This window comes from Rhinopithecus roxellana, chromosome 8, assembly GCF_007565055.1.
Source record: "Rhinopithecus roxellana isolate Shanxi Qingling chromosome 8, ASM756505v1, whole genome shotgun sequence".
In the NCBI taxonomy this organism is placed as follows: Eukaryota; Metazoa; Chordata; class Mammalia; order Primates; family Cercopithecidae; genus Rhinopithecus; species Rhinopithecus roxellana.
Genome location: NC_044556.1, coordinates 75,368,645 through 75,395,016, shown reverse-complemented (window position 1 = coordinate 75,395,016; position 26,372 = coordinate 75,368,645). Strand labels below are relative to the sequence as shown.

The 26,372-nt window shown below is 38.1% G+C and overlaps 1 protein-coding gene across 2 annotated transcripts in view; it reads left to right on the top strand.

The window, feature by feature from the left end:
- LOC104664179 (complement receptor type 1) overlaps positions 1 to 26,372 on the top strand; it is a 125,655-nt gene that overhangs the window by 59,944 nt on the left and 39,339 nt on the right. For both annotated transcript variants that reach the window (XM_010365635.2, XM_030935938.1), the window contains 8 exons: positions 10 to 95; positions 2,221 to 2,619; positions 4,656 to 4,832; positions 4,927 to 5,029; positions 6,000 to 6,085; positions 8,739 to 8,966; positions 11,553 to 11,732; positions 12,851 to 12,950. In XM_010365635.2, coding sequence (XP_010363937.2) covers positions 10 to 95; positions 2,221 to 2,619; positions 4,656 to 4,832; positions 4,927 to 5,029; positions 6,000 to 6,085; positions 8,739 to 8,966; positions 11,553 to 11,732; positions 12,851 to 12,950 — 1,359 coding nt within the window. The remainder of the gene's footprint in view (positions 1 to 9; positions 96 to 2,220; positions 2,620 to 4,655; positions 4,833 to 4,926; positions 5,030 to 5,999; positions 6,086 to 8,738; positions 8,967 to 11,552; positions 11,733 to 12,850; positions 12,951 to 26,372) is intronic.

Here is a 26,372-nt window from a genome sequence, read left to right as displayed (position 1 = left end):
TGCCTTTAGGCACCGACTCATTGGTCACTCATCTGCTGAATGTATCATCTCAGACCATACTGCCCATTGGAGCACAAAGCCGCCAATTTGTCAACGTGAGTTGAAGTCTCTTTCCCCATTCACCCCACCGTTTAATCCTAGAGTTGTCCTCCTAGAATCACAAAGAATGAATCTCATCCCTCTTGGACATGGTATCCTTCTGATATTTGAAGAATCCAGTCATAACCTTAAAATGGCTCACAGCATTCCAAACTTCCACCTTCACCTAGAAATGCGCTTTTGTTTTTTTCTTATCTCAAGGTGTAATTTATTTTAAACTAGTCTTGAGCTCATTTAAACAGCCCCCAATTCCTCCTCTGTTGGTTGAACACCTCCCAGTTTGAAGAGCATTTTCTTCAGTGAAGTCAACAAATACAAAGTCAGTGAAAGAAACCCTATATCCTCTCTGCAAGCTCTTAGTATCACATCGGATATTCAAGCCATGCAGCTCTTTCTTCCTTCTTACTCTTTGTCTAAACAGGATCATGCCATCTTCCCTGTGAGTTGTTTGGAAGATGAGCTTTCTACATTTTGGGGAGCAAAGGGAATGAGCAATTGCAAGCTAAAAAGGAATATAAACTGTGTATAATCCTGCATTTGGTGATGGTGTGAGGAAATCAGCAATTTCAAACCCAGTTGGTGGGAGGATAAGTAGGAACCAACTTTGTAGAAGGTCAATATACTGGCTGGGCACTGCCCTACAGTAGAGTAGGACACAGTATTCAGTTCTTCCATGATCAGATGAGATTGGGCACATTGAGGGTGGTATGGCTGTAGATCAGTATCCAGTTCTTTTTATTACTTCTGAATCTGTAAGTATCTTGTTTATTATATGTAATATTGTATATTTGTGCTTTGTCTCTATTAGTTCTGTCAGAGTTTTTTGTCTTATTATTTAATAAAGATGCTATACTGAGCCACGTGTGGTGACTCAAACTTGTAATCCCAGCACTTTGGGAGGACTAGGTGAGCAGATGGCTTGAGCCCAGGAGTTCGAGACAAGCTTGCACAACATGGTGAAACCCTGTCACTCCAAAAAATACAAAAACCAAACGGGCATGGTGGCATACGCCTATAGTTCCAACTACTCGGGAGACTGAGAGGTGGGAGGATTGCTTGAGCCAGAGAGGTTGAGGCTGCAATGAGCCATGATCGGGCCACTGCACTCCAGCCTGGGCATCAGAGCAAGACACTGTCTCAAAAAAAATGCTCTGCTATATGCTTTATTATATTAATATCCAATACCACAAAGACAAATGCCTTCTATAGAGAGAGAACTAAATTAATAATGGTGAGATAACATAGTCAAATTCTCATTTAGCAGGAGAAATAAAAACATAGACTATAGGCTAGGCACAGTGGCTCTTGCCTGTAATCCCAGTACATTGGGAGGTTGAGGCGGGCAGATCACTTGAGGTCAGGAGCTCAAGACCAGCCTGGCCAATATGGCGAAACTCCATCTCTACTAAAAATACAAAAGTTAGCCATGTGTGGTGCTGCATGCCTCTAATCCCAGCTACTCAGGAATCTGAGGCAGGAAACTCGCTTCAACTTGGGAGATGGGGGTTGCAGTGAGCCGAGATCATGCCACTGCACTCCAGGTTGGGGAACAGAGTGAGACTCTGTTCAAAAAACAAAAAACAAACTAACAAAACAGTGGGCTCTAGTAATATGTGGACACATTTAGTGAAATAAGGCTAACTGAGTAGAACAGAACTCATAATATTTTACTACTGTAAGAACATGTCTGTACATTAGCAAATATTAGATGAGAATAATATTGTCAATATTTACTTCTGCTAATTTGGAATTAAAAAAAAAACTGTTGGCAAAATTTACTATAAAGTGTAATTATTAGAAACCAGGCTGGGTGCGGTGGCTCACGCTTATAATCCCAGCACTTTGAAAGTCCAAGGCAGGGAGATTGTTTGAGGCCGGGAGTTCAAGACTAACCTGCCCAACATGGCCAAATCCCATCTCTGCTAAAAATAGAAAAATAAACCAGACACAGTGGTGCATGCCTGTGACCCCAGCTACTCGGGAGGTTGAGGTGGGAGGATTGCTGGACCTGGGAAGTGGAGGCTGCAGTGAGCCGTGATGGTGCACTGCACTCCAGCCTGGGTGACAGCAAGACTCTGTCCCAAGGTTTTGTTTTGGTTAACTTGCTGTCTCTTTTTCCAGGAATTCCTTGTGGGCTACCCCCAACCATTGCCAATGGAGATTTCATTAGCACCAACAGAGAGTATTTTCACTACGGATCTGTGGTGACCTACCGCTGCAATCTTGGAAGCGGAGGGAGAAAGGTGTTTGAGCTTGTGGGTGAGCCCTCCATATACTGCACCAGCAAAGATGATCAAGTGGGCATCTGGAGCAGCCCGGCCCCTCAGTGCATTATACCTAACAAATGTATGCCTCCAAATGTTGAAAATGGAATATTGGTATCTGTCAACAGAAGCTTATTTTTCTTAAATGAAGTTGTGGAGTTTAGGTGTCAGCCTGGCTTTGTCATGAAAGGACCCCGCCGTGTGCAATGCCAGGCCCTGAACAAATGGGAGCCAGAGTTACCAAGCTGCTCCAGAGGTGAGTCTGACCGAGGCCTAGAAGGGCCCTGCAAATGACATGCATTGCTGTTGGATCAGGAGATCAGTATTTGTTCAGGGGGAGGGATGTGTGGTGAGGAGGGTGGGAAAGTAAGTTTTGGGGGAAGAAGCATGAAATTAAGAATCAGGGGTGTGCATGCACCCATGCATTTGTGTCTTCATTTTGAAAAGCAAGACCTTAATTAGCCAAGAAAAAAGCTATTTTGGACTGATCTACTAATCAATTCTCAGGGCAAAGTAACAGCTGCAATCTCTCTCAATTATATTGAAAAATTATATGGACTTTATGGTCAACTGTGCACTAAGCACTTTATATGCATTTTCTCATTCATTATTTACAACAATAGTTTGAAATTGTGCTGTTGTATTATCCATTTCATAGTGACATCAGCTTGGTCTTTCAGAGGTTAAATAAATTAGCCAAGTCACATATTCTAAGTGAGACACCCAGGATTTTAAAAGGCAGGTGTGTTAGACCCCAGAGTCTGAATGTTTTGTCTCTTGCCATACTTCTATCAGCATCCATTGGTGAAAGAAAGAGACTGGCTTACAAAGACAGAAATCATAGCCTCATAATAGAGACAAAGACCTTAGAGTTTGTCTACAATGGTCTGCCTCCTACATTTTATTTTTTATTTTATTTTATTTAAAAACTATTTATTAGAGTTGAAGTCCTACTCTGTTGCCTAGGCTGAAGTACAGTGATACAATCATGGCTCACTGCAGCCTCAAACTCCTAGGCTCAAGCCATCTACATCCTACATTTTATCCCTAGGAGTCTAAGTCAAGAGTGAAAGTAACTTGTTCAAAGCCAGTTAAATATTTCTAAATTCATCTTTAATGAAGTATAGATTAGGTTGATGTTAAAATGGGTTCTGATGCCCTAAGCATGAACAAACAGGACTATTAATAAAGGCAGATGTTGAGTCAAATACTCTCCAAATAATATGCCCTCTCGTGACAAAGGACTGCTTTATTTAAGGGCTTGTGTTTTTGATGGCTCATCTTGTCTACTGATGCCACAATAGCTGGCTTAGCAGCTGAATGGGAGGTGTTATGGCTGATACATAGGGACAGAGAAAGAGCTTACAATTCTTCTACCAACCCATGTTAGCCTTGTGCAACCACTGAGCTGGGAAGACGAACAGATAAAGGGATATAAAGATGGGTGTGTTGAGGCAGGAGATGGGCAGAGCTTGTGTTCTGGTCACAATCCTGCTGACCAAAACAGGCTCTGGCCCAGACAGGATGAAGTGAAAAAACAGCAGGAACCAGCAGATGGCGATGAAAGCAATTGCTAGGTGCCATCATAGTCCCATCAGCACCATGACAGTTTACAAATGCCATGGCAACGACCTAGAAGTTACCGCCCTTTTCCTGGAAAGTTCTAAATAACTCGCCCCTCAATCTGCATTGATTCATTCCTTAATTTACATGTAACTGAAACGGGTTTACAGGAGTATAAATACAGTTGCCTGCCAGCAGCCCTTATGTTGCTGACTCTGGGTGCACTGTCTGTGAGTTAGCCCTGCTCTGCAAGTGGCAGTGCCCTTCACTGAAAGATTGCTGTCTGGCACCACTGGCTCATCCCTGAATTCTTTCCTGGGTGAGGTAAGAACCCTTCCAGAGTAAGTCCCAATTTGGGGGCTTGCCTGTCCAGAAACAGTATGACTGTACTTTAGTCATTGGTGTGCAATCAGAGAAATTGGGGGAAATCTGTAGAACAGACTTGGTCTCCGGTGACAGTCTCATTGCCTGAATAACAGTGGTACAAATCGGGATTACCTTCCTAGGAAATATGTAGATGGAGAATCCACCAATACTAATAACTCCACATTGGAGAGCTAGAGCTAGGATAAAATACCTCATGCCCTGTAGATTTACAAGTGAATTTGGGGCCTTGTGCTAGGGAGAATTGGGTTCTATTTCTCTACCTCTGACTAGCTATGAGGCCTTCAGGAAGCATAGGAAATTCCCCCATAAGTAACAAGTGCTCTGGAACTGTCCTTTCCACAGTGTGTCAGCCGCCTCCAGAAATCCTGCATGGTGAGCATACCCCAAGCCATCAGGACAACTTTTCACCCGGGCAGGAAGTGTTCTACAGCTGTGAGCCCGGCTATGACCTCAGAGGGGCTGTGTCTCTGCACTGCACGCCCCAGGGAGACTGGAGCCCTGAAGCCCCCAGATGTGCAGGTGCCTCAACTCTCTAGCTTCCAGATTGCTCTCTTTACCCTGCACATGGAGGTCTTACTCCTATTTTTTCTTTTTTCTTTTTTTCTTCTTCTAGTGAAATCCTGTGATGACTTCTTGGGTCAACTCCCTCATGGCCGTGTGCTGTTTCCACTTAATCTCCAGCTTGGAGCAAAGGTGTCCTTTGTCTGTGATGAAGGGTGAGTGTGACCCAGAATTAAGATCAGGGACTTAGCACTGGAGAGTGACTCTTGAGCTCAAGGATCAATCCAAAAAGAGGGCTGACCTAGGAAAAGAAGAACCCAGGGAGATTAACTTCTGGAAGTGTAGTTTTAAAATAAGGGTAGGGACTAAGTGACACTACTATCAAGAGATAAAGAGATGAAGAAAAAATGGCACATATAACTCAGTGTCAAGTATAAACAGAAATACAATCACCAGTCCAGAAAAGGGGACTGGCCTAGTGTAAAAGAAGTACTAGAGGAGACTAATATCTGAAACAATGATTGGAAAGTGTGGTATGAACCAGCTGGATCCATGAACAGAAGTTTAAAAAGCAAAAAGCTCAACTCATTTGATTTCTCACTTATAGAGGCTTAGAAGTAAAATCATTTTGGAAAATGTGCAGCTTCCAGTAAGGGACAAAGAAAAAACAATGGCAGGAATACAATAGATCTTGAAAAAAAAAAAGTATATATATACACATATGGAACATTAGATGTATGAATAAATAATTTGCAGACATGAAGAGATAAATAACTATTCTAGGGGGTTGTTAAGAAAAATTTGATATATAAGAAAAAGTTGTGTATAAGATAAAATAGCATGCAAAGAGTATTTCAAAAAACTTTTAAACAAATAAATAGTGGAATTTGGAATAGGAATGAAAGAATAAGTGGAAATATTCTAAAATCCAATTATGTGTGATTGACAACTTCTCCAGCTGTTATTGCTTTGTCCTCACTGAAAGCTACACTTTTTCCAAAAGGATTTTGCTTCTGAGCCCCTGTCAATGAGAAACTAAGTGAGTTGAGTATTTTCACCTGTGCTTTAGCTTGAGCAGTAAAATGTTAATTAACTTAGGAATTCTCAGGGAGGAGGTTGAGATCTGTCAATGAAGGGAAGAGAGAAATGGTGCATTCACCCAGCCACTACTGCTTTGTTCTTTAGGTTTCGCTTAAAGGGCAGCTCCGTTAGCCATTGTGTCTTGGTTGGAAGGAGAAGCCTTTGGAATAACAGTGTTCCTGTGTGTGAACGTGAGTAGATGGAATACTTGTTCAGTCTGGATCTTTCTCTTTGTTTTTTTTTTCTTAATGTGGTTTGCCCCATGGGATTATCTACTGTTGGTCCTGCTGTTTATGCCTACTTTTGATAGAAATAGTTCTTTGTTGGAATAGATACAAGCAACGTTTTGGGGAAAAATAAACCTGAGAATCATGTGTTTGGGGTACCCTCCTATAAATATTTATGAGGAGAGTCTGTGCTATAAATAGAGAGAAATGCTTCATAGAAATAAATATATGGCAACATGCTAGGCTAAATTTTTCTCTTCTTTCCTGTCAAAAGTAATAGTCATACTTCAACTTTTCAGTTCTTCCCTCAATCATCCATTTAGTCACATACTCATTCTTTCAAAAGAAAATTATTTGAGTACCTACTATGTGCCAAACAATCTTCTGAGAACTGGGAATATACCTATAAACAAGATAGATAAGTCCATGTTTAGATTTTTGTGCAAGGATAAAGGCAAAAATCAAAGACATGAATAGAAATGTTCAAATGATACTAAGTGTTATTAAGAAAACGCTCTTAATTGAGTCAGTGCTCTCAATTGAGAAAGTAGCTGAGGACCCAAAAGGCAAGTGTAGTCAAGCAAACCTCTGGATGTAGCTGAGGGTTCAAACTGGGAGGCTGTTGCAGCAATCTTATCAGAGATGTTGGCCCAGGAAAGCAATTGGGAAAGATGATGATGAGAAGTGATCAAATTCTGGATATATTTTGAAGGTGCAGATGACAGAATTTGGTGATGGTGCTTAGATAGAGGATGTGAAAGAAAGAGAAGAATCATAAACAGTTTCCAGGTTTTTGGCCAAGCAACCTCCAGGGTAGAATTTGCCTTAGCTGAAATGCAGGGGACTGCGTGAAGTTTGGGAAGAGGGAAATCAAAAGTTACGCTTGGGATATAATTTTAGTGTTCCTCTTAGATATCCAGATGGATATGTTAGAGAGTCCCAGGCTGTCCATAGATGTGTAGAAGCCCTCATTGTATCTGCTATGTTTGAAATCAGGACTGAAAGAGATCTTCACCTAGGGAATGAGTGCTGCTAGAGAACAGATGCATGGACTGAGCCTGGATGTCCAGGATTAACAGTTGAAAAGGTGAGAAGGAATCAGCAAAGGGGATTATAATGAAGCAGCCACTGCATAAAAGAAAACACAGGAGAGTGAGGTGCCCTGGAAGCCAAGGGTGTAAATTCCTTTAAAGGACTAGATTAATCAACTGTGTCAAATTCTATAGGGAGGTCAAATTAGGTGAGAACAGAAAATTGATCTTTGGGTTTAGCAACTTGCAGGTAACAAGTGGCAGTTTCAGTGGAGTACTGGCAAACACTGATTGGAATGAATTCTAGGGAGAATGAACAGAGGAACTGTAACAGATCATAGACAGTATTTTAGAGGAGTTTTCATGTAAAGAGAGTAGAAATAGGACTATAGCTGGAGAGGGAAATGGCAGCAAGGGGGTTGCTTTTGATTTTTAAGAGGGTAGAAAATAGTGCGTTAAAGACAGAAACACTACCATGTCCAATCTATCCATTTACTTCTTCACTAAATCAATCAGGATATTGGTTCCCCTTCTGATCACAGCTATTAAAAATACATGTTTACAATAGAATTTCGCTCAAATGAATACTTTGCCTTAAATTATTTCAATGGCTTGTACTGATTTATATGATGAAACTTGATAATTTCATCTTACATTGTTGGAAGTCAGCTATTTGACAATCTTAACTTCCCTGGAATAGTTAAGAAGTATGAAAGAAAAGAAAGAGAAAATACCCTCATGAACCCAACATATATCTGAAATTGCTTACTAGAGTGTAAACATTGGTTAAGCTATTTTAACCTTTGATTAGTTTATCTATAGTTCTTTTAAACTGTAATATCCTCTTTCCAAATTCAAAGCAAATTAGAAAGGGGAAGGATGTCCCCAAATAGAGGCATTCCAAGGAATAAATGTGTTTGTTTAATGGAAAAAAAAAAAAAAAAAAAAAAAAACCTTTAAAAACCAATGAGTATCTCAAAGAACCATAACGTTCTTGAGCCTTTTGAAACACATACAGGAGTACATAGTATATTTTATTTCATTTGACAGCATTACTGTAATCTTTCATCTTTATTTTGAAAATCATAACCTGGCATCATCAAGAAAAATCAAATCACTGATATACAAATAATAAATGCATAATATATTTTAGAAAGATGTCTCTAGGATGAAGATTCTTGATGTCAAAGATCATATTTATCTTGTGCTTAAAACAGTACTTGACATACATCAGATATTAAAAAAAATGCTTGTTGAATTAATGGATGATTCCCCTTTAATGTGACTATGAAGATTTTTATTTACTTTAAAGGAATATACCCTTTATTATTCAGAAATATTAACTATCTGAAAAACTTAGGATGCTTAATTTGGCAATGGTTTTTGTAATAAACATTGATTTAGTTGTCGTTTCATTGCGCTGCATCTTAGCAGAGGTCTAATACATTTATTTTGCAGTTTCTACTTTCCTTAAGAAAAAAAGTACGCTTAATTGGCAACACAGTCACAGTATGACAACTGTAGAATCACCTTGGATTACAATTTAAAATTTTTTATGGAATTGAGAGCTCTTGTTTTCTTTCTAGATATCTTTTGTCCAAATCCTCCAGCTATCCTTAATGGGAGACACACCGGAACTCTCCTTGGAGATATTCCCTATGGAAAAGAAATATCTTACACATGTGACCCCCACCCAGACAGAGGGATGACCTTCAAACTCATTGGGGAGAACACCATTCGCTGCACAAGTGACCCTCAAGGGAATGGGGTTTGGAGCAGCCCCGCCCCTCGCTGTGAACTTTCTGTTCGTGCTGGTCAGTATCTGTTTCCACATATCCTAAATGGGTTCAGAATATCTGGACCCAATCCCTCATGTTTCTGTAATAAGACTATGGTATGTTTTTGTGAGCTTAACTTTGTCATAAGTGGAAATGACAAAATTACATACCATAGCTAAAACAGATGGGTTTCAGCAGTGCCAAGGTACGTTTAAATCTATAAGATGAGAACTCTTCTTGCTGGTGTAGTGGAAGAGGGTGGGGTAATGGGACTGAGGGGAGGGTTGGAGGGAAGGTAGTAAGGCACAGTTACGTAATTCAGGAAGAAAAATGTATTCACTGGAGAAGACATGAAAACAATTGCCTATGAACACTAACCAGTATCTGTATAATTGACAGACACTCTCCATAAGTTCATGAGGGGTACATGGGCATGCAAAGTTCAAAATTGAAAATGTGAATATTATTTAGCTAAGGTTTTAAACTAGTGTTCTGCTGCATGGGCTAAGTAACCAAAAAGACTCTCTTCGTCTTGACTTAACGTTTGTCCACTTGTCAGCTTGCCTCCAGGTCGTCTCAATCTTTGTACTTGAACTATTCCACTCAGGGTAAGAAGCAAGGAAACAGTAGCCCAAAGAAAAGAGTAGGAAAAGGAAGAGTCTGTTTCTTCCTAAAGAGGGGGAGAAGTCGCCTGATCCTTTAGGGCAAACATTAGGTCTTTTCCAGAACAGAAGCTGTAGTAGATTAGGGATGTGGCACCAGCCTTGGAATATTCCATTATCCACAGGGAAGCCCTGAGAGAGAAGAGCAAGCCAAGGTGAAAAGGCTAAACCTGGCATTTAACCTTTCTTTTGCCTTTACCCTCCAACTGAGTGCTACTCATCAGAATCCAGTAAATTTTTTAATGCAAATGCCTAGACCCCAGTGAAGGCTTAATGAATGAACAGATGGAAGAAGACTTCTCCACAAGGAAGGGAGTGGAGTTCAGACTCTATTTGAAAATATGCAACACATGGCTGGGCACAGTAGCTCACACCTATAATCCCAGCACTTTTGGAGGCTGAGGTGAGAGGATTGTTTGAGGCCAGGAGTTCAAGACCAACCTGGTCAACACAGCAAGATCCTGTCTCTATAAAAAATAAAATTTAAAAATTGTAAAAATTGTAAAACAAAAAAGTAAAAATATGCAGCACACAATATACTCTCTCAGAAAGAAGACATAGCTTCTTACAGGACGCTGATGGCTTAGTCTGTTTTGTTCTGGTTCTTTTTTTGTTTTGTTTTGTTTTTGTGTGTGTATTGTGTATGTGCTTTTTTTTTTTTTTTTTTTTTTTTTTTTTTTTTTTTTTTTTTTTTTTTTTTTTGAGAGAGGTTCTTGCTCTTTTGCCCAGGCTAGATTAGAGTGGTGCAATTATAATTTACTGCAGCCTCGACCTCCCTGGCTCAAGCAAGCTTCCCATCTCAGCCTCCCAAATAGCTGGGACCAGAGATGCATGCCACCATGCCCAGCTAATTCTTGTATTTTATGTAGACCGGTTTTCGTCATGTTGCCCAGGCTGGTCTTGAACTCCTGGGCTAAAGCAATCCACCTGCCTTGGCCTCCCAAAGTGGTGGGACTACAAGGCGTGAGCCACCATGCCTAGCCTATTTTGTTCTATCTTTAAATGCGTGGTTTAGCATCAGAAGAAGAACACTGTATTAGTTTCCTAGGGCTGCTGTAACAAATTACCACAAACTAGGTGGCTTAAAACAGAAGAAACTTATTATTTCACAGTTTTGTAGGCTAGAAGTCTGAAATTGAGATGTTGGCAGGGGTATTTTCCCATCTTCTAAGGCTCTAGAAAATAACCAATTCCTTACTTCTTTCAGCTCCTGCTAGTTCCTGGAATTCCTTGGTATTCCTTGGTTTGTGGATGCATCATTCCAATCCCTGCCTCCATCATAGCCTTTTCCCCTGTGTCTCTATATTTCAAATCCCTCCACTTTTTCCCTGATAGGGATACCAGTCATTGGATTTAGGGCCCACTCTAAGTAAAAGATGATCTAATCTCAAGATCCTAACCTTAATTCTATCTGAAAAACCATTATTACAAACAAGTTTCTATTCTGAGGTTTTAGGTAGAGATATCTTTTGGGAGAACATAATTCAACTCACTACAACGGGTATCTGCTATGAAAGGCCAGAGAGGCAGCTAATGCTGGGCACCCTGAGAATGGAGTAGATGGAGAGAGATGATAAAATATGTCTTGCTACTCATGAGTGAATTAGCACAAATACATGAGCATTTGAGTGGTTAACTGAGGATATAGGCACTCCGACAGGAGGTCTGACATATGAAACTACAAGCTGGAGTTCTTGTTTTGGTGAAATAAGGGAAGATCAGAAAGCTGAGTGATCTTCCAAATAGTAAAAAAAAAAAAAAAAAAAAAAAAAAAAAAAAATTCCACTGAGTAGATGACATTGAAAAGTTTATGCCAAGGTAATATCAAAGAGAAGAAAATCTTTTGCTATTTTTGTAAGTCTGTTTCTGTGATCCACCTCTCAGCTTAATTGGAGAGAAACAGGAGGTAGGGTGGAAGTCTCTCTGCTAACTTTGATATTCCTGTGATTTTGTTCTCCAGGTCACTGTAAAACCCCAGAGCAGTTTCCATTTGCCAGGCCCACAATCCCAATTAATGACTTTGAGTTTCCAGTCGGGACATCTTTGAATTATGAATGCCGTCCTGGGTATTTTGGGAGAATGTTCTCTATCTCCTGCCTAGAAAACTTGGTCTGGTCAAGTGTTGAAGACAACTGTAGACGTAAGTAACCCCTCCCTGGGAACTACTTCATGTCTCTTAAAGCATAGATGGGAGCAGGCTTGGTGGCTCATGCCTGTAATCCCAGCACTTTGGGAGGCCAAAGCTGGCAGACAGCTTGAGCTCAGGAGCTCGCAACCAGCCTGGTCAACATGGCCAAACCCCATCTCTACAAACAACAACAATAAAAACAGTGTGGGATTTGATTCAATTTGCTCAAATTTTGGAGGCAAGATGTCTATATTTGCCCAAGGTATTTTGATAAAGGGTGGTCTTGTACATCACCCCTTTTTATTGCTCGGAGTTCCTGAACCTTGACTAGATGCTCATTTCATGAGAATGGCTCTCACATAAGAATTAGAGATAAAATTTACATTCACTGTAGATCATCCTTGATGGCTGAAACCATGAAATGAATGAAACAGGGGTACAAAAGAAATTTATGTGGGTTACAGTGAACTGAGGTTGGCTAACTAAAAATAGGGGAGACATCCCAAATTTTGAGGACTTTGATTTTGGCTGGTGGAATGAGAGTACAACACTTTAGCCATAAATGACTTGTTTTGTTTTGGTTTTTGTTTTGTTTCTGTTGTTGTTGTGTTTTTTGTTGTTGTTTGTTTGTTTGTTTTTTCTGAGATGGAGCCTCACTCTGTCACCCAGGCTGGAGTGTAGTGGTGCGATCCTGGCTCACTGCAACCTCCTGGGTTCGAGCAAGTCTCCCTGACTCAGTTTCCTGAGTAGCTGGGATTACAGGCACCCACCCCCACGCCCAGCTAATTTTTGTATTTTTTAGTAGAGATAGGGTTTTGCCATGTTGGCCAGACTGGTCTTGAACTCCTGACCTCAGGAGATCTGCCTGCCTTGGCCTCCCAAAGTGCTAGGATTACAAGCGTTAGCCCATACATAACTTTTATTGGGAGATGTAAGGTAGTCTTTTTTAAAGTGGTGTTCTGTAGCTGCATGGTTCTGAAGTTGTCTGCCAAGTTTCTTCAAAGCAGTCAATTCCGTTAAACAATTGGAACTGTATATGCTGTTTAGTATGCCACACTCCAGTTTGAACCTTACAAACAAAGGTAAGTTGAACTCTACACTTAATCCCAAATTCTGCTTCTTCCCTCTAGGAAAATCATGTGGAACTCCTCCAGAACCCTTCAATGGAATGGTGCATATAAACACAGATACCCAGTTTGGATCAACAGTTAATTATTCTTGTAATAAAGGGTGAGTTGAGAATACCATCTCTTGAATATGAGTTCCAGAACAGCAGAGTCAACTTCGGATCCAGTCTCAGATAGACAAACTAAACTATTACTACCTTTACTTTAAAAGCAAGCAATAGGACTTCTAGATGGAGATGATACCTTGGACATAGCATATTATCAAAGGAATACAAAAAAGAAGGAACAATATGTATTGTATTGTAAACCAGGTGAGGGCACCATGTTCCTGTCAAAGGTGGTACATGTGAAACCTGGTCAGGCATTCATTGGATGAAAAGGAGCAGCTTACAAATAAGTGAAAGGAAAAAAGGTAGTTGAACCATTTGAACCTCCTTAACTGAGATCGGTAGGTACTACCGTTGAGTTGGAGAACTTTGAAGCAGGGTTTGGGAGAGTAAATCTTAATTGTAACAGCAGCTCTGGAAGATTATGCATCAAAGTGCACACAAAGAGGAGAACATTATGGGGTTCTTGTTCTTGACTTCTCCTTGGGACAAGTAGCCACACCAGAAGCCATTGCCTCAACTGAGAAGGGGCTTTTAAAGACCCTGGAGTGAACCTCCAGCAAACTCCAGCAGACCTGCAGCAGAGGGGCCTGACTGTTAGAAGAAAAGCTAACAAACATAAAGAAAGAGCATTAACATCAGCAAAAAGGACGTCCACATGAAAACCCCATCCAAAGGTCACCAACATCAAAGACCAAAGATAGATAAATCCACGAAGATGAGGAAAAACCAGCACAAAAAGGCTGAAAATTCCCAAAACCAGAATGCCTCTTCTCCTCCAAAGGATCCCAACTCCTTGCCAGAAAGGGAACAAAACTGGATGGAGAATGAGTTTGACAAATTGACAGAAGTAGGCTTCAGAAGGTGGGTAATCACAAACTCCGTCAAGCAAAAGGAGCATGTTCTAACCCAATGCAAGGAAGCAAGAACCTTGAAAAACAGGTTAGAGGAATTGCTAACTAGAATAACCAGTTTAAAGAAGAACATAAATGACCTGATTGAGCTGAAAAACACAACACAAGAACTTTATGAAGCATACACAAGTATCAATAGCCAAATTGATCAAGTGAAACAAAGGATATCAGAGATTGAAGATCAACTTCATGAAATAAAGCATGAAGACCAAAAAGAATGAAAAGGAATGAACAAAGCCTCCAAGATATATGGGACTATGTGAAAAGACCAAACCTACGTTTGATTGGTGTACCTGAAAGTGCTGGAGAGAATAGAACCAAGTGGGAAAACACTCTTCAAGATATTATCCAGGAGAACTTCCCCAATCTAGCAAGACAGGCCAGCATTCACATTCAGGAAATACAGAGACCACCACAAAGATACTCCTCGAGAAGAGCAACCCCAAAACACATAATCGTCAGATTCACCAAGGTTGAAATGAAGGAAAAAATGTTAAGGGCAGCCAGAGAGAAAGGTCAGGTTACCCACAAAGGGAAGCCCATCAGACTAACAGTGAATCTCTCTGCAGAAACCCTACAAGCCAGAGAGAGTTAACATTCTTAAAGAAAATAATTTTCAATCCAGAATTTCATATCCAGCCAAACCAAGCTTCATAAGTGAAGGAGAAATAAAATCCTTTACAGACAAGCAAATGCTGAGGGACTTTGTCACCACCAGACCTGCCTTACAAGAGCTCCTGAAGGAAACACTAAACATGGAAAGGAATAACTGGTACCAGCCACTGCGAAAACATACCAAATTGTAAAGACCATGAACAATATGAAGAAACCACATCAACTAACAGGCAAAATAACAAGTTAGCATCATAATGACAGAATCAAATTTACACATAGCAATGCTAACATTAAATGTAAATTGGCTAAATGCCCCCAATTAAAAGACACTGACGGGCAAATTGGATAGAGTCAAGACCCATTGGTGTGCTGTATTCAGGAGACCTATCTCATGTGCAAAGACACACATAGGCGCAAAGTAAAGGGATGGAGGAATATTTACCAAGCAAATGGAAAGCAAATAAAAGCAGGGGTTACAATCCTAGACTCTGATAAAACATACTTTACACCAACAAAGATCAAAAGAAACAAGGGCATTACATAATGGTAAAGGGATCAATGCAACAAGAAGAGCTAACTATCCTAAATATATATGCACCCAATACAGGAGCACCCAGATTCATAAAGCAAGTTCTTAAAGACCTACAAAGAGACTTAGATTCCCACACAATAATAGTGGGAGACTTTAACACCCCACTGTCAATATTAGACAGATCAATGAGACAGAAGATTAACAAGGATATTCAGGACTTGAACTCACCTCTAGACCAAGCAGACCTGATAGACATCTATAGAACTCTCCACCCAAATCAGCAGAATATACATTCTTCTCAGCACCACATAGCACTTATTCTAAAATCGATCACGTAATCAGAAGTAAAGCACCCTCAAAATGCAAAAGAATGGAAATCATAACAAACAGTCTTTCAGACCACAGTACAATCAAATTAGATCTCAGGATTAAGAAACTCACTCAAAACCACACAACTACATGGAAACTGAACAACCTTCTCTGAATGACTACTGGCTAAATAATGAAATTAAGGCAGAAATAAGTAAGTTCTTTGAAACTGATGAGAACAAAGACACACTGCACCAGAATCCCTGGGACACAGCTAAAGCAGTGTGTACAGGGAAATTTATAGCACTAAATGCCCACAGGAGAAAGCAGAAAAGATCTAAAATCGACACCCTAACATCACAATTAAAGAACTAGAGAAGCAAGAGCAAACAAATTCAAAAGCTAGCAAAAGACAAGAAATAACTAAGATGAGAGCAGAACTGAGGAAGATAGAGACACGAAAAAAACTTCAAAAAATCAATGAATCCAGGAGCTGGTTTTTTGAAAAGATTAACAAAGTAGACCACTAGCCAGACTAATAAAGAAGAAAAGAGAGAAGAATCAAATAGACACAATAAAAAATGATAAAGGGGATATCACCACTGATCTTACAGAAATATAAACTACCATCAGAGGATACTATAAACACCTCTGCGCAACTAAACTAGAAAATCTAGAAGAAATGGATAAATTCCTGGACACATACACCCTCCCAAAACTAAAACAGGAAGAAGTCAAATCTCTGAATAGGCCAAAAACAAGTTCTGAAATTGAGGCAGTAATTAATAGCCTACCAACCAAAAAAAGCCCTGGAACAGACGGATTCACAGTCAAGTTCTACCAGAGGTACAAAGAGGAGCTGGTACCTTCCTTCTAAACTATTCCAAACAATAGAAAAAGAGGGACTCCTCCCTAACTCATTTTATGAGGCCAGCATCGTCCTGATACCAAAATGTGGCAGACACACAACAAAAAAGGAAAATTTCTGGCCAGTATCCCTGATGAACATTGATGCAAAAAATCCTCAATAAAATACTGGCAAACTGAATCCAGCAGCACATCAAAAAGCTTATCCACCATGATCAAGTTGGCTTCATCCCTGGAATGCAAGGCTGGTTCAACATATGCAAATCAATAAACATAATCCAGCACATAAACAGAACCAATGATAAAAACCACATGATCATCTCAATAGATGCAGAGAAGGGCTTCAATAAAATTCAACAGCCTTCATGTTAAAAACTCTCAATAAACTAGGTGTTGATGGAATGTGTCTCAAAATAATAAGAGCTATTTATAACAAACCCACACCAATATCATACTGAATGGTCAAAAGCTGGAAGCATGCCCTTTGAAAACCGGCACAAGACAAAGATGCCCTCTCACACCACTCCTATTCAACATAGTATTAGAAGTTCTGGCCAGGGCAATCAGGTGAGAGAAAGAAATAAAGGGTATTCAAATAGGAAGAGAGGAAGTCAATTGTCTCTGTTTGTATATGACACGATTATATATTTAGAAAACCCCATTGTCTCAGCCTAAAATCTCCTTAATCTGATAAGCAACCTCAGTAGTCTCAGAATACAAAATCAATGCAGAAATCGCAAGCATTCCTATACACCAATAATAGACAAACAGAGAGCCAAATCATGAGTGAACTCCCACTCGCAATTCCTGCAAAGAGAGTAAAATACCTTGGAATACAACTTACAAGGGATATGAAGGACGTCTTCAAGGAGAGCTACAAACCACTGCTCAAGGAAGTAAGAGAGGACACAAACAAATGAAAAACACTTCATGATCATGGATAGAAAGAATCAATATCGTGAAAATGGCCATACTGCCCAAGGTAATTAATAAATTAAATGCTACCCCCATCAAACTACCAATGGCTTTCTTCACAGAATTAGAAAAACAAACAAACAAACAAAAAAACGAGTTTAAAGTTCATATGGAACCAAGAAAGAGCCCACATAGCCAAGACAATCCTAAGCAAAAAGAGCAAAGTTGGAGGCATCATGCTACCTGACTTCAAACTATATTACAAGGCTACAGTAACCAAAACAGCATCATACTGGTACCAATACAGATATATAGACTAGTGGAACAGAACAGAGGCCTCAGAAATAACATCTACAATACAACCACATATCTACAATCATCTAGTCTTTGACAAACCTGACAAAAACAAGCAATGGGGAAAGGATTCCCTATTTAATAAATGGTATTGGGAAAACTGGCTAGCCATATGCAGAAAACTGAAGTTGGACCCCTTCCTTTACACCTTATACAAAAATTAACTCAAGATGGATTCAAGACTTAAATGTTAGATCTAAAACCATACAAACCCTAGAAGAAAACCTAGGCAATACCATTCAGGACATAGGCATGGGCAAAGACTTCATGACTAAAACACCAAAAGCAATGGCAACAAAAGCCAAAATTGACAAATGGGATCTAATTAAACTAAAGAGCTTCTGCACAGCAAAAGAAACTATCATCAGAGTGAACAGGCAACCTGCAAGATGGGAGAAAATTTTTGCAATCCATCCATCTGACAAAGGACTAATATTCAGAATCTACAAAGAACTTTAACAAATTTACAAGAAAAAACAACCCCACAAAATGTGAGCAAAGGATATGAACAAACACTTCTCAAAAGAAGACATTTATGCAGCCAACAAACATGAAAAAAAGCTCATCATCACTGGTTATTAGAGAAATGCAAATCAAAACCACATTGAAATACCATCTCACGCCAGTTAGAGTGGCAATCATTAAAAAGTCAGGAAACAACAGATGCTGGAGAGGATGTGGAGAAATAGAAATGCTTTTACACAGTTGGTGGGAGTGTAAATTCGTTCAGCCATTGTGGATGAGTGTGGTGATTCCTTAAGGATCTAGGACCAGAAATATCATTTGACCCAGCAATCCCATTACTGAGTATATACCCAAAGGATTGTAAATCATCCTTCTATAAAGACACATGCTCACGTATGTTTATTGCAGCACTATTCACAATGGCAAAGACTTGGAACCAACCCAAATGCCCATCAGTGATAGACTGGATAAAGAAAATGTGGCACATGTACACCATGGAATACTATGCAGCCATAAAAAAGGATGAGTTCATGTCCTTTGCAGGGACGTTTATGAAGCTGGAAACCATCATTCTCAGCAAACTAAAACAGTAACAGAAAACCAAGCACCGCATGTTCTCATTCATAAGTGGGAGTTGAACAATGAGAACACATGGGCTCAGGGAGGGGAACATCACACCCTGGAGCCTGTCAGGGGGTAGGAGTCTATGGGAGGGATAGCATTAGGAGAAATAACTAATGTAGATGACAGGTTGATGGGTGCAGCAAACCACCATGGCATGTGTATACCTATGTAACACATCTGCACGTCCTGCACATGTATCCCAGAATTTAAAGTATAATAATAATAATAAAGACTATGTACTCATTTTTGGTTGCTATGATAAATTCAGAGAGGAAAAATATGATACACATTAAATTTTAGGGCAATAACTGAGTGCCCCTTGTCATCAGCCTCATTCTATTCTATCACTAGAGTGAGTCAGTATTCATCCTTTCTGACTGTCTGAGCTTGGATGATTTAAACTGCTTTTCACACAACCCCTTGACTAACCTCTTCTCACCTCCCATTGTGAATGAACGTAGATTTCCCTATATAAGCAAAACAAAATATCACCATATCTAAGGCAAGATAAAGCAATTGAAAATAAAAGAAATCAACCTAAGAGATCTGAGAAATATTCATCTGCACAACAGTTTACTCCAATAAACAGGGGACAATCTTTAGAAATCTCTCATACATGTTTGTAACATAGAATTGATGAAACTATAAGAGGCATTTATAAGATTAAATTATCTGATATCAGAAAAGTTGAGATGTGAATGAAAAACATGGGCGTCTGAAAAAGAGTGGTGACTGGTGGATTGGAGCCTGCCCTCTACCCCCAGAAAAAAAAAACACCAAAGGGATCATGAAGACAAGATTGAATTCTCCAGAATTCATCAAGGACCAGACTTGAAATGACACACATATACACACAAACACACTACACACAAACACACAGGGATATAATACAGAAATTCCAGAAAAAAAATAAAAGAAAGCAGAATGAGTAGAAGCATTAATTAGCACATAATGGAAGATAATTTCTCAGACTATAAAGAAAAATACTAAATTGATCCTTGAAGGCTTACTAAACAAATCAAGATTAACAATAATGGGCCCTAGCCCTACACGGAGAAAATTATGCCATCCAAATATAAAAACAAAATACTGCCATTCTCCAGATATAAACAGAAAACAAGAAATTCATATTAACACCAAGCTTCTGTTCTGTAACACTAAGTAGTAGAAGTTAGTGTTTAAGAGGAAATATTGTACAATAAAATTTCTGTACTCAGCCAAGCTGCCATTCATCTGCAAGGCACAGATGCATCATCTTAAATAAGCGGGAACCCCAAACATATACCAATTAGATACACTGCCTACAAAACGAGAAACTCCCACAAAGCTGTGGGAGTCTTATTTTTGAAGAAGAAATCAAAATTCCAAATGGTGTTGTATCAAAGAAATATTAATGAGGCACAAAACCAGTTAAATGGGGTCACTAAAACTGTTTTGTTTAATATAGAAATAAAACAAAATATCAAAGCAGGACTAATTCTTGAAAGACAATTCGTGTAATATGAAAAGAAGAAACTTGTTATAAAAATAGATTTTATTACTTTAGGAAGTTAGAGATGAAGTAAGGAAAACCATCATAAACTTATAATATGTGGGGGACACATATTCTTGACATAAAAAATAAAGAGAAAATGATACTTCACACCAATATAAAATCGAAATATATATGTTAAAAATCAAATTTTAAAAGATAATCAGAAGGGTGAAACCACTTGGTCCATAAAACAAAAGAGGGGTTAGAGAAATAAGAGCTAGCAAGCTTTCTGTCTGTTTTGGGAAACCAGCAGTATTATGTTGAAGTGAATTAAAAAATGAGTTTTAATGCCTCAGTTTTTCTAATATAATAAATATTAACAGATATATGCTCCATTGTTAAAACCACTTTGAGGTCCTTAACAATTTTTAAAGTGGCCAGGCGCGGTGGCTCACGCCTGTAATCCCAGCACTTTGGGAGGCCGAGGTGGGCGGATCACCTGAGGTCGGGAGTTCGAGACCAGCCTGGCCAACATGGAGAAACCCCGTCTCTACTAAAAAATACAAAATTAGCCAGGCGTGGTGGTGCATGCCTGTAATTCCAGCTACTTGGGAGACCGAGGCAGGAGAATCGCTTGAACCTGGGAGGCAGAGGTTGTGGTGAGCCGAGACTGTGCCACTGCACTCCAGCCTGGGCAACAAGAGTGAAACTCTGTCTCAAAAAATAATAATATTAATAGTAATAACAATAATAAAAATGTTTAAGAGTGCAAAGAATTCTTGAGACCAAAAAAGTTTGAGAACTCCTTCAAGCAAAGATAGGAAAAGACTATTGCAAGTATGGTACAAAGCACAGGGGGAAGGTTTTATAAATATATATATAATATATATAACATAAAACTCATCTATATTATGCAAATAATAAATTTGATATAAATAATTATATAAATCTGATTTTTAACATTTTGATTGTATACTGGTGTAAAGTACCATTTTCTCTTTATTTTTATGTCAGGAATATGTATCCTCCTCTACATAGTATAAATTTATCATAGTTTTTCTTACTTCATTCCTAACTTCCTAGCTGTAGTGATAAAATCTATTATTTTATATCAATAAAAATATTGATATAAATTTTATTTACATGATATACAATATTTAAATATAACAATATTTTATATTACAAAATATAATATTATTTATTACAAAAAAAACTCCATTTAGCAGAGCAAGAATGGAGTTTGTTTTGTACAGTGCTAAGTTCCAGCCCATAGAATTGTTAAATAAATAAAAATGAAAGAACACTATAAGTAAGATCAAACTCATCAGCTATAATAGTAAATGTGAATGATTCAAATTCCTCCTTTAGAAAGACAAAGCCTTCTAAATATGGTCAAAATCCTATTTACAGTAGCATCAAAAAGAATAAAATACTTAGGAATAAATTTAATCAAGGAGGCAGAAGACCTGTGCACTGAAAACTCGGTAATTGAAAATGAGCAAATGATGTGATAGACATGTCTCCAAGGGAAATGTACAAATGCCAACAAACACATAAAAAGATGTTCAACATCATTAGTCATTAGGGAAGTGCAAATCAACCTGACTTTGTACCTATTAGGATGGTTATAAATTTTTTTAGAAAAACAGGAAATAAAAGGTATTGGCGAGGATGTGGAGCAATTAGAACCCTTATACATTGCTGGTGGAAATGTAAAATGGTGCAGCACTGTGGAAAACAGTTTTGTGATTCCTCAAAAAGTTAAACATAGAATTACCATATGACCATCAATTCTACTCCTAGACATATATCTAAAGAAATTGAAAACAAGGACTGAAGCAGATGCTCAAATACCAATGTCCGTAGCAGCTTTGTTCAGAACAGCCAAAAGGTAGAAACGACCCAAGTAATCTATGAGTAGATGAATGGATAAACAAAATGGAGCTTATATATTCCATGGAATATTCTTCAGCTATACAAAGAATAGAGTTCTGATACATGCTACAAGATGCATAAACTTTAAAAACATTATGCTAAGTGAAATAAGCCAGATACAAAAGGATAAATACTGTATTCCCCTTTTATGAAGTGCTGAAAATAAGAAAATTTATTGGATCAAAAATAGATTAGAGATAACCAGTAGAAGGGAAGAATAAGGAGTTACTGCTCAATACATCCAGTTTCTCATTGGGATGGTGAAAATTTATGGAACTAAGCAGTGATAATGGTTGTATAACGTTGTGAATGTCATTGATGCCACGAATCATACCTTTAAAATGGTTTTAATGGCAAATTTTATGTTCTATCTCTTTTACAACAATAAGAAAGACAAAAAAATTTAAAATATATTATGCGATATTAAGACAGAAAAAAACAGAAACAGTATAAGAAAAGTAAGAATTTAAATTAAAACATCAAATATGATTTAAAATTTTTGTTTAAGATATTGATACTTGGTCCAGTGCACAATAAAGACAAGAACTTTTTTTTTTTTTTTTTTTTTTTTTTTTTTGAGATGGAGTCTTGCTCTGTCACCAGGCTGGAGTGCAGTGGCGCCATCTCGGTTCACGGCAACCTCCGCCTCCAGGGTTCAAGCTATTATCTTGCCTCAGCCTGCTGAGTAGCTGGGACTACAGGCGTGTGCCACCATGCCGAGCTAATTTTTGTATTTGTAGTAGAGACGGGGTTTCACCATGTTGGCCAGGATGGTCTCGATCTCTTGACCTTGTGATCCACCTGCCTCGGCCTCCCAAAGTGCTGGGATTACAGGCGGGAGCCACCAAGCCTGACCTGAAGACAAGAAATTTTGAACAAGAGAGCGCTAACTAACATATTGAAATACATCAAACAAATACTGATATATAGAAGAGCTCATTCAGCTGTTTCAAAGGCAGAGCTCTGTAACACATGTACTCTTAGCTAAAGAACTGTCTCCCACCACTGGAAAGGAGGTCTTCTCTGACCAAACACACAGCATCTTGGAGTTAGCCAGGGTTAACTTGGATCATCTGCTGGCTAGGAAAGGAGCACTCAGGGAGAAAGAGGATGGTCACCTTCCCAACCAGATTGGCCATTAAATCTTTGGCCATTAGATCTATGTATCAACACAGTGACATATGGGAGAATTAAAATTCTAGTGTGCAAAAATATGCCATATGTTAACAGAAAATGGACTGCAGGGAAATTTGCATTAGGTAAAACTGAAAGTTAAGAGCACACAACAATAGATAAGCAATAGACAACCCAATATAAAAATGAGTAAAGAATATGCACAGTCAACTCACAAAAGGAAACATAAAAATGGCCTAAAGAAATGGCTAAAACAAATAAGCAAAAAAGCTCAACTTCACTATGGTTTGGGGAAATGCAAATTAAAGCAACAGTATCTCATGTTTTCACGGTCACATTAATAAAAGTTTAAAAGAGGGAAGTAGAGGTGAATAGGAATTTGAGGAAAAGGAGCCCTCTCATAGTGGCTGGTTGGAATGTGAATTGCTGCAGCTTTCAAAAAAAAAAAAAAAAAAATCTTACACTATCCACAAATAAGGAAAGCATAGCTATCTTCTTAGCTACTAATCCCACTCCTAGGAAAAGGAGCATTAATTACAATAGGTTCTTTATTGCAATATTGTTTATATAAGCAAAAAGAGCAAACAATCCTGACATCCTTCTATTAGCAGTAGGTTGAATAAATCATAAGACGCCTACTATGAACTATTTTGCAGCAATCAAGAAGACTTAATTAGATCTCTGTTTAGGATTTGAATGGGTGACCATGTTGTGATGTTAATAGAAAAAAAATAATTTGCCGAGAAGCATACAGAGTTTGTTCTCAATTTGGAAAAATAATGACAAATTTGGAGGAGATATCCTATATACATATGTGTGTTTGATTGGGTTTGGAAAAATCAGAACCACCTGAGATGGAGGTGGGAGTGACAAAATATACGTGGTATTATAAGTGAATATATAGGCTATAAAATTATGTTATTAAATTTCTGAAAATAAGTGCAACTTAAGCATAGGAGTAGATGTTAATCTGGACAAATGAAACATAGATTGTTTTGAGCAAGAGATGGCAACATTTTTTGTCAAGAGCCAGATAGTAAAATTTTCAATTTTGCAGACCATGCCATATCTATTGCAATTACTCAGTTCTGCCATTGTAGTGGAAAAATAGCCCTAGACAAATGAATGTGATTGTATTTTGATAAAGCTTCATTTACAAATAAGGGCTATAGAATATATTTGGCCTGTAAGCCATAGGGTGAGAATCTCTGGTTAGATGAAGGCATTGAGAGCATTATTTTTCTTCAATTCTTGTCATTATGCCCAGTCAGAGGATTTTCTAAAATAAATAAAAAGACAAATCAGCAAAATAATAATAGTTGAAAACTTCAGATTGGGCAAATAAGTGTACAAAAAAATCACATGCTGAGGAATAAGCTGCTTTGATTCTTGTGTGTTCAACTTTGAAACCTTTATCACAGTTATAAAAACCATTTATAAAAGTTGATATAACCCCACAGAGTATACCTCAATAAATTTGCACATAAAAGATATCAAAATGGCTATATTTTCTCATCACAATACACCAAAAACTAGGAATTAATGAGAAAATAATACATTAAAAATTCAAAGTTTTAGAAAACAGAGTACCTTAGATCTTGATCAAAGAGAAATTTAAAAACAGCCATTGCAGATTACCTGGAGAATAACAATCGCTAATGATTACTGAGTGCACGTGCCTCAAGCATTCTTCTAAGTCCTTTACATGAATTGATTTACTTAGTCTTTAAAATACCCTTTGAAGTGGATATCATGCATATTCCTCATTGTATAGAAGAGAAAACTGAGACAGACAGGTTAACTAATTTGTCGAAATTCATATGGCAAGTTGAGGTTAGAATCAGAATATTGCCAGTCAGCTTCAACAGCCTAGAATGGTAAGCCTTACATTATTTAGCTTCTTCATTAGGAATGCTGAAACATATATTACTCATAAAAATTTCTGGGGTGCTGATGCCAAAACTGTCCTCAGAGGAATTTTTCAATCCTTTTTGTTATTTGACAAGAAAAAAATTCTAATAAATGAAGAAAACATTTTGCTTAACAATTTTTAAATTATTAAAAACATGTAAAAGGCTGCTGGACTAAGGAATTAATAAAGTAATGAATAAGGAAAAAAGAAATCATAGAAATGATAAGGAAATCTAAAAGCAGATTCTTTAAAGTGACCAATTATAAAACAAACAGACTGGGTCAATTGTAATTTCACAAAATAACAATTCTACAAATACATGTGAATGAGAAAGAAAACATAACCCTGTTGATATTGAAGAGATTTAATGCTTGATAAAAGTATTATATCTTCTCTATTCTAATAAAATTTAAAATATCCATGAAATGTACCATGTCAGAAGAAAAATACAATTTACCAGGTGTACTTTAAAATAGGCAGAATTGCTGATAAACCCGTATCTGTTTGAGTCCCTATTTTCAATTCTTTTAGGTATATACCCAGAAGTGGAATTGCTGGGGGATATGGTAATTCTGTTTAACTTTTTGGAGAATTGCCAGACTATTTTCCGCAACTGCTGTACCATTTGACATCCCCATTAGCAACGCACAAATGTTCCAATTGCTCTACATCCTCACCAACACTTGTTATTTTCTGGTTTTTAAAAAAAATTATTATTATACCACCTTAAAAGGGACTGAAGTCAGTTTGATTTGCATTTCCCTAATGACTAATGGTGTGGAGCATCTTTTCGTGTGTTTATTGGCCATTTGTATGCCTTTTTTGGGAAAATGTCTATTCTCATCCTTTGCCCACTTCCTAATTGGGTTGTTTGTTTCATTGTTATTGAGTTACAGGAGTCCTTTATATGTTCTAAGTATTAAACCCTTATCAGATAGGATTTTCACATGTTTTCTATCATTCTGTGGGTTGTCTTTTAATCTCTTGGTGGCATCTTTTGTTCTTGGCTTGGACTGCAGGGCACTTCAGTTCCTCACTACATGGGCATCTCCAAAGGACAACTGGCCTCTCCCAGAATGAGCATCTCAAAAAGAGAGGAAAATATTGCAGTGCTTTTTGTGATTAGCCTCTGAAGTTGCACACTATCTTTTCCACTTTATTCTATTCATTCGAATCAAGTCACGAAGCACAGCCCACATTCAAAAAGAGAGGAAATGGGCTCCATCACTTGAAGGGACATGTATAAAATAATTTGTGTACATATTTAAAACCACCACAAAGAAGCACCTTCAAAAAAAGACAATGGCCCAGTTTTGTAACTCTTTTTAAACTTCAACAAATACATAATCCAAGTATTGATATTATTTA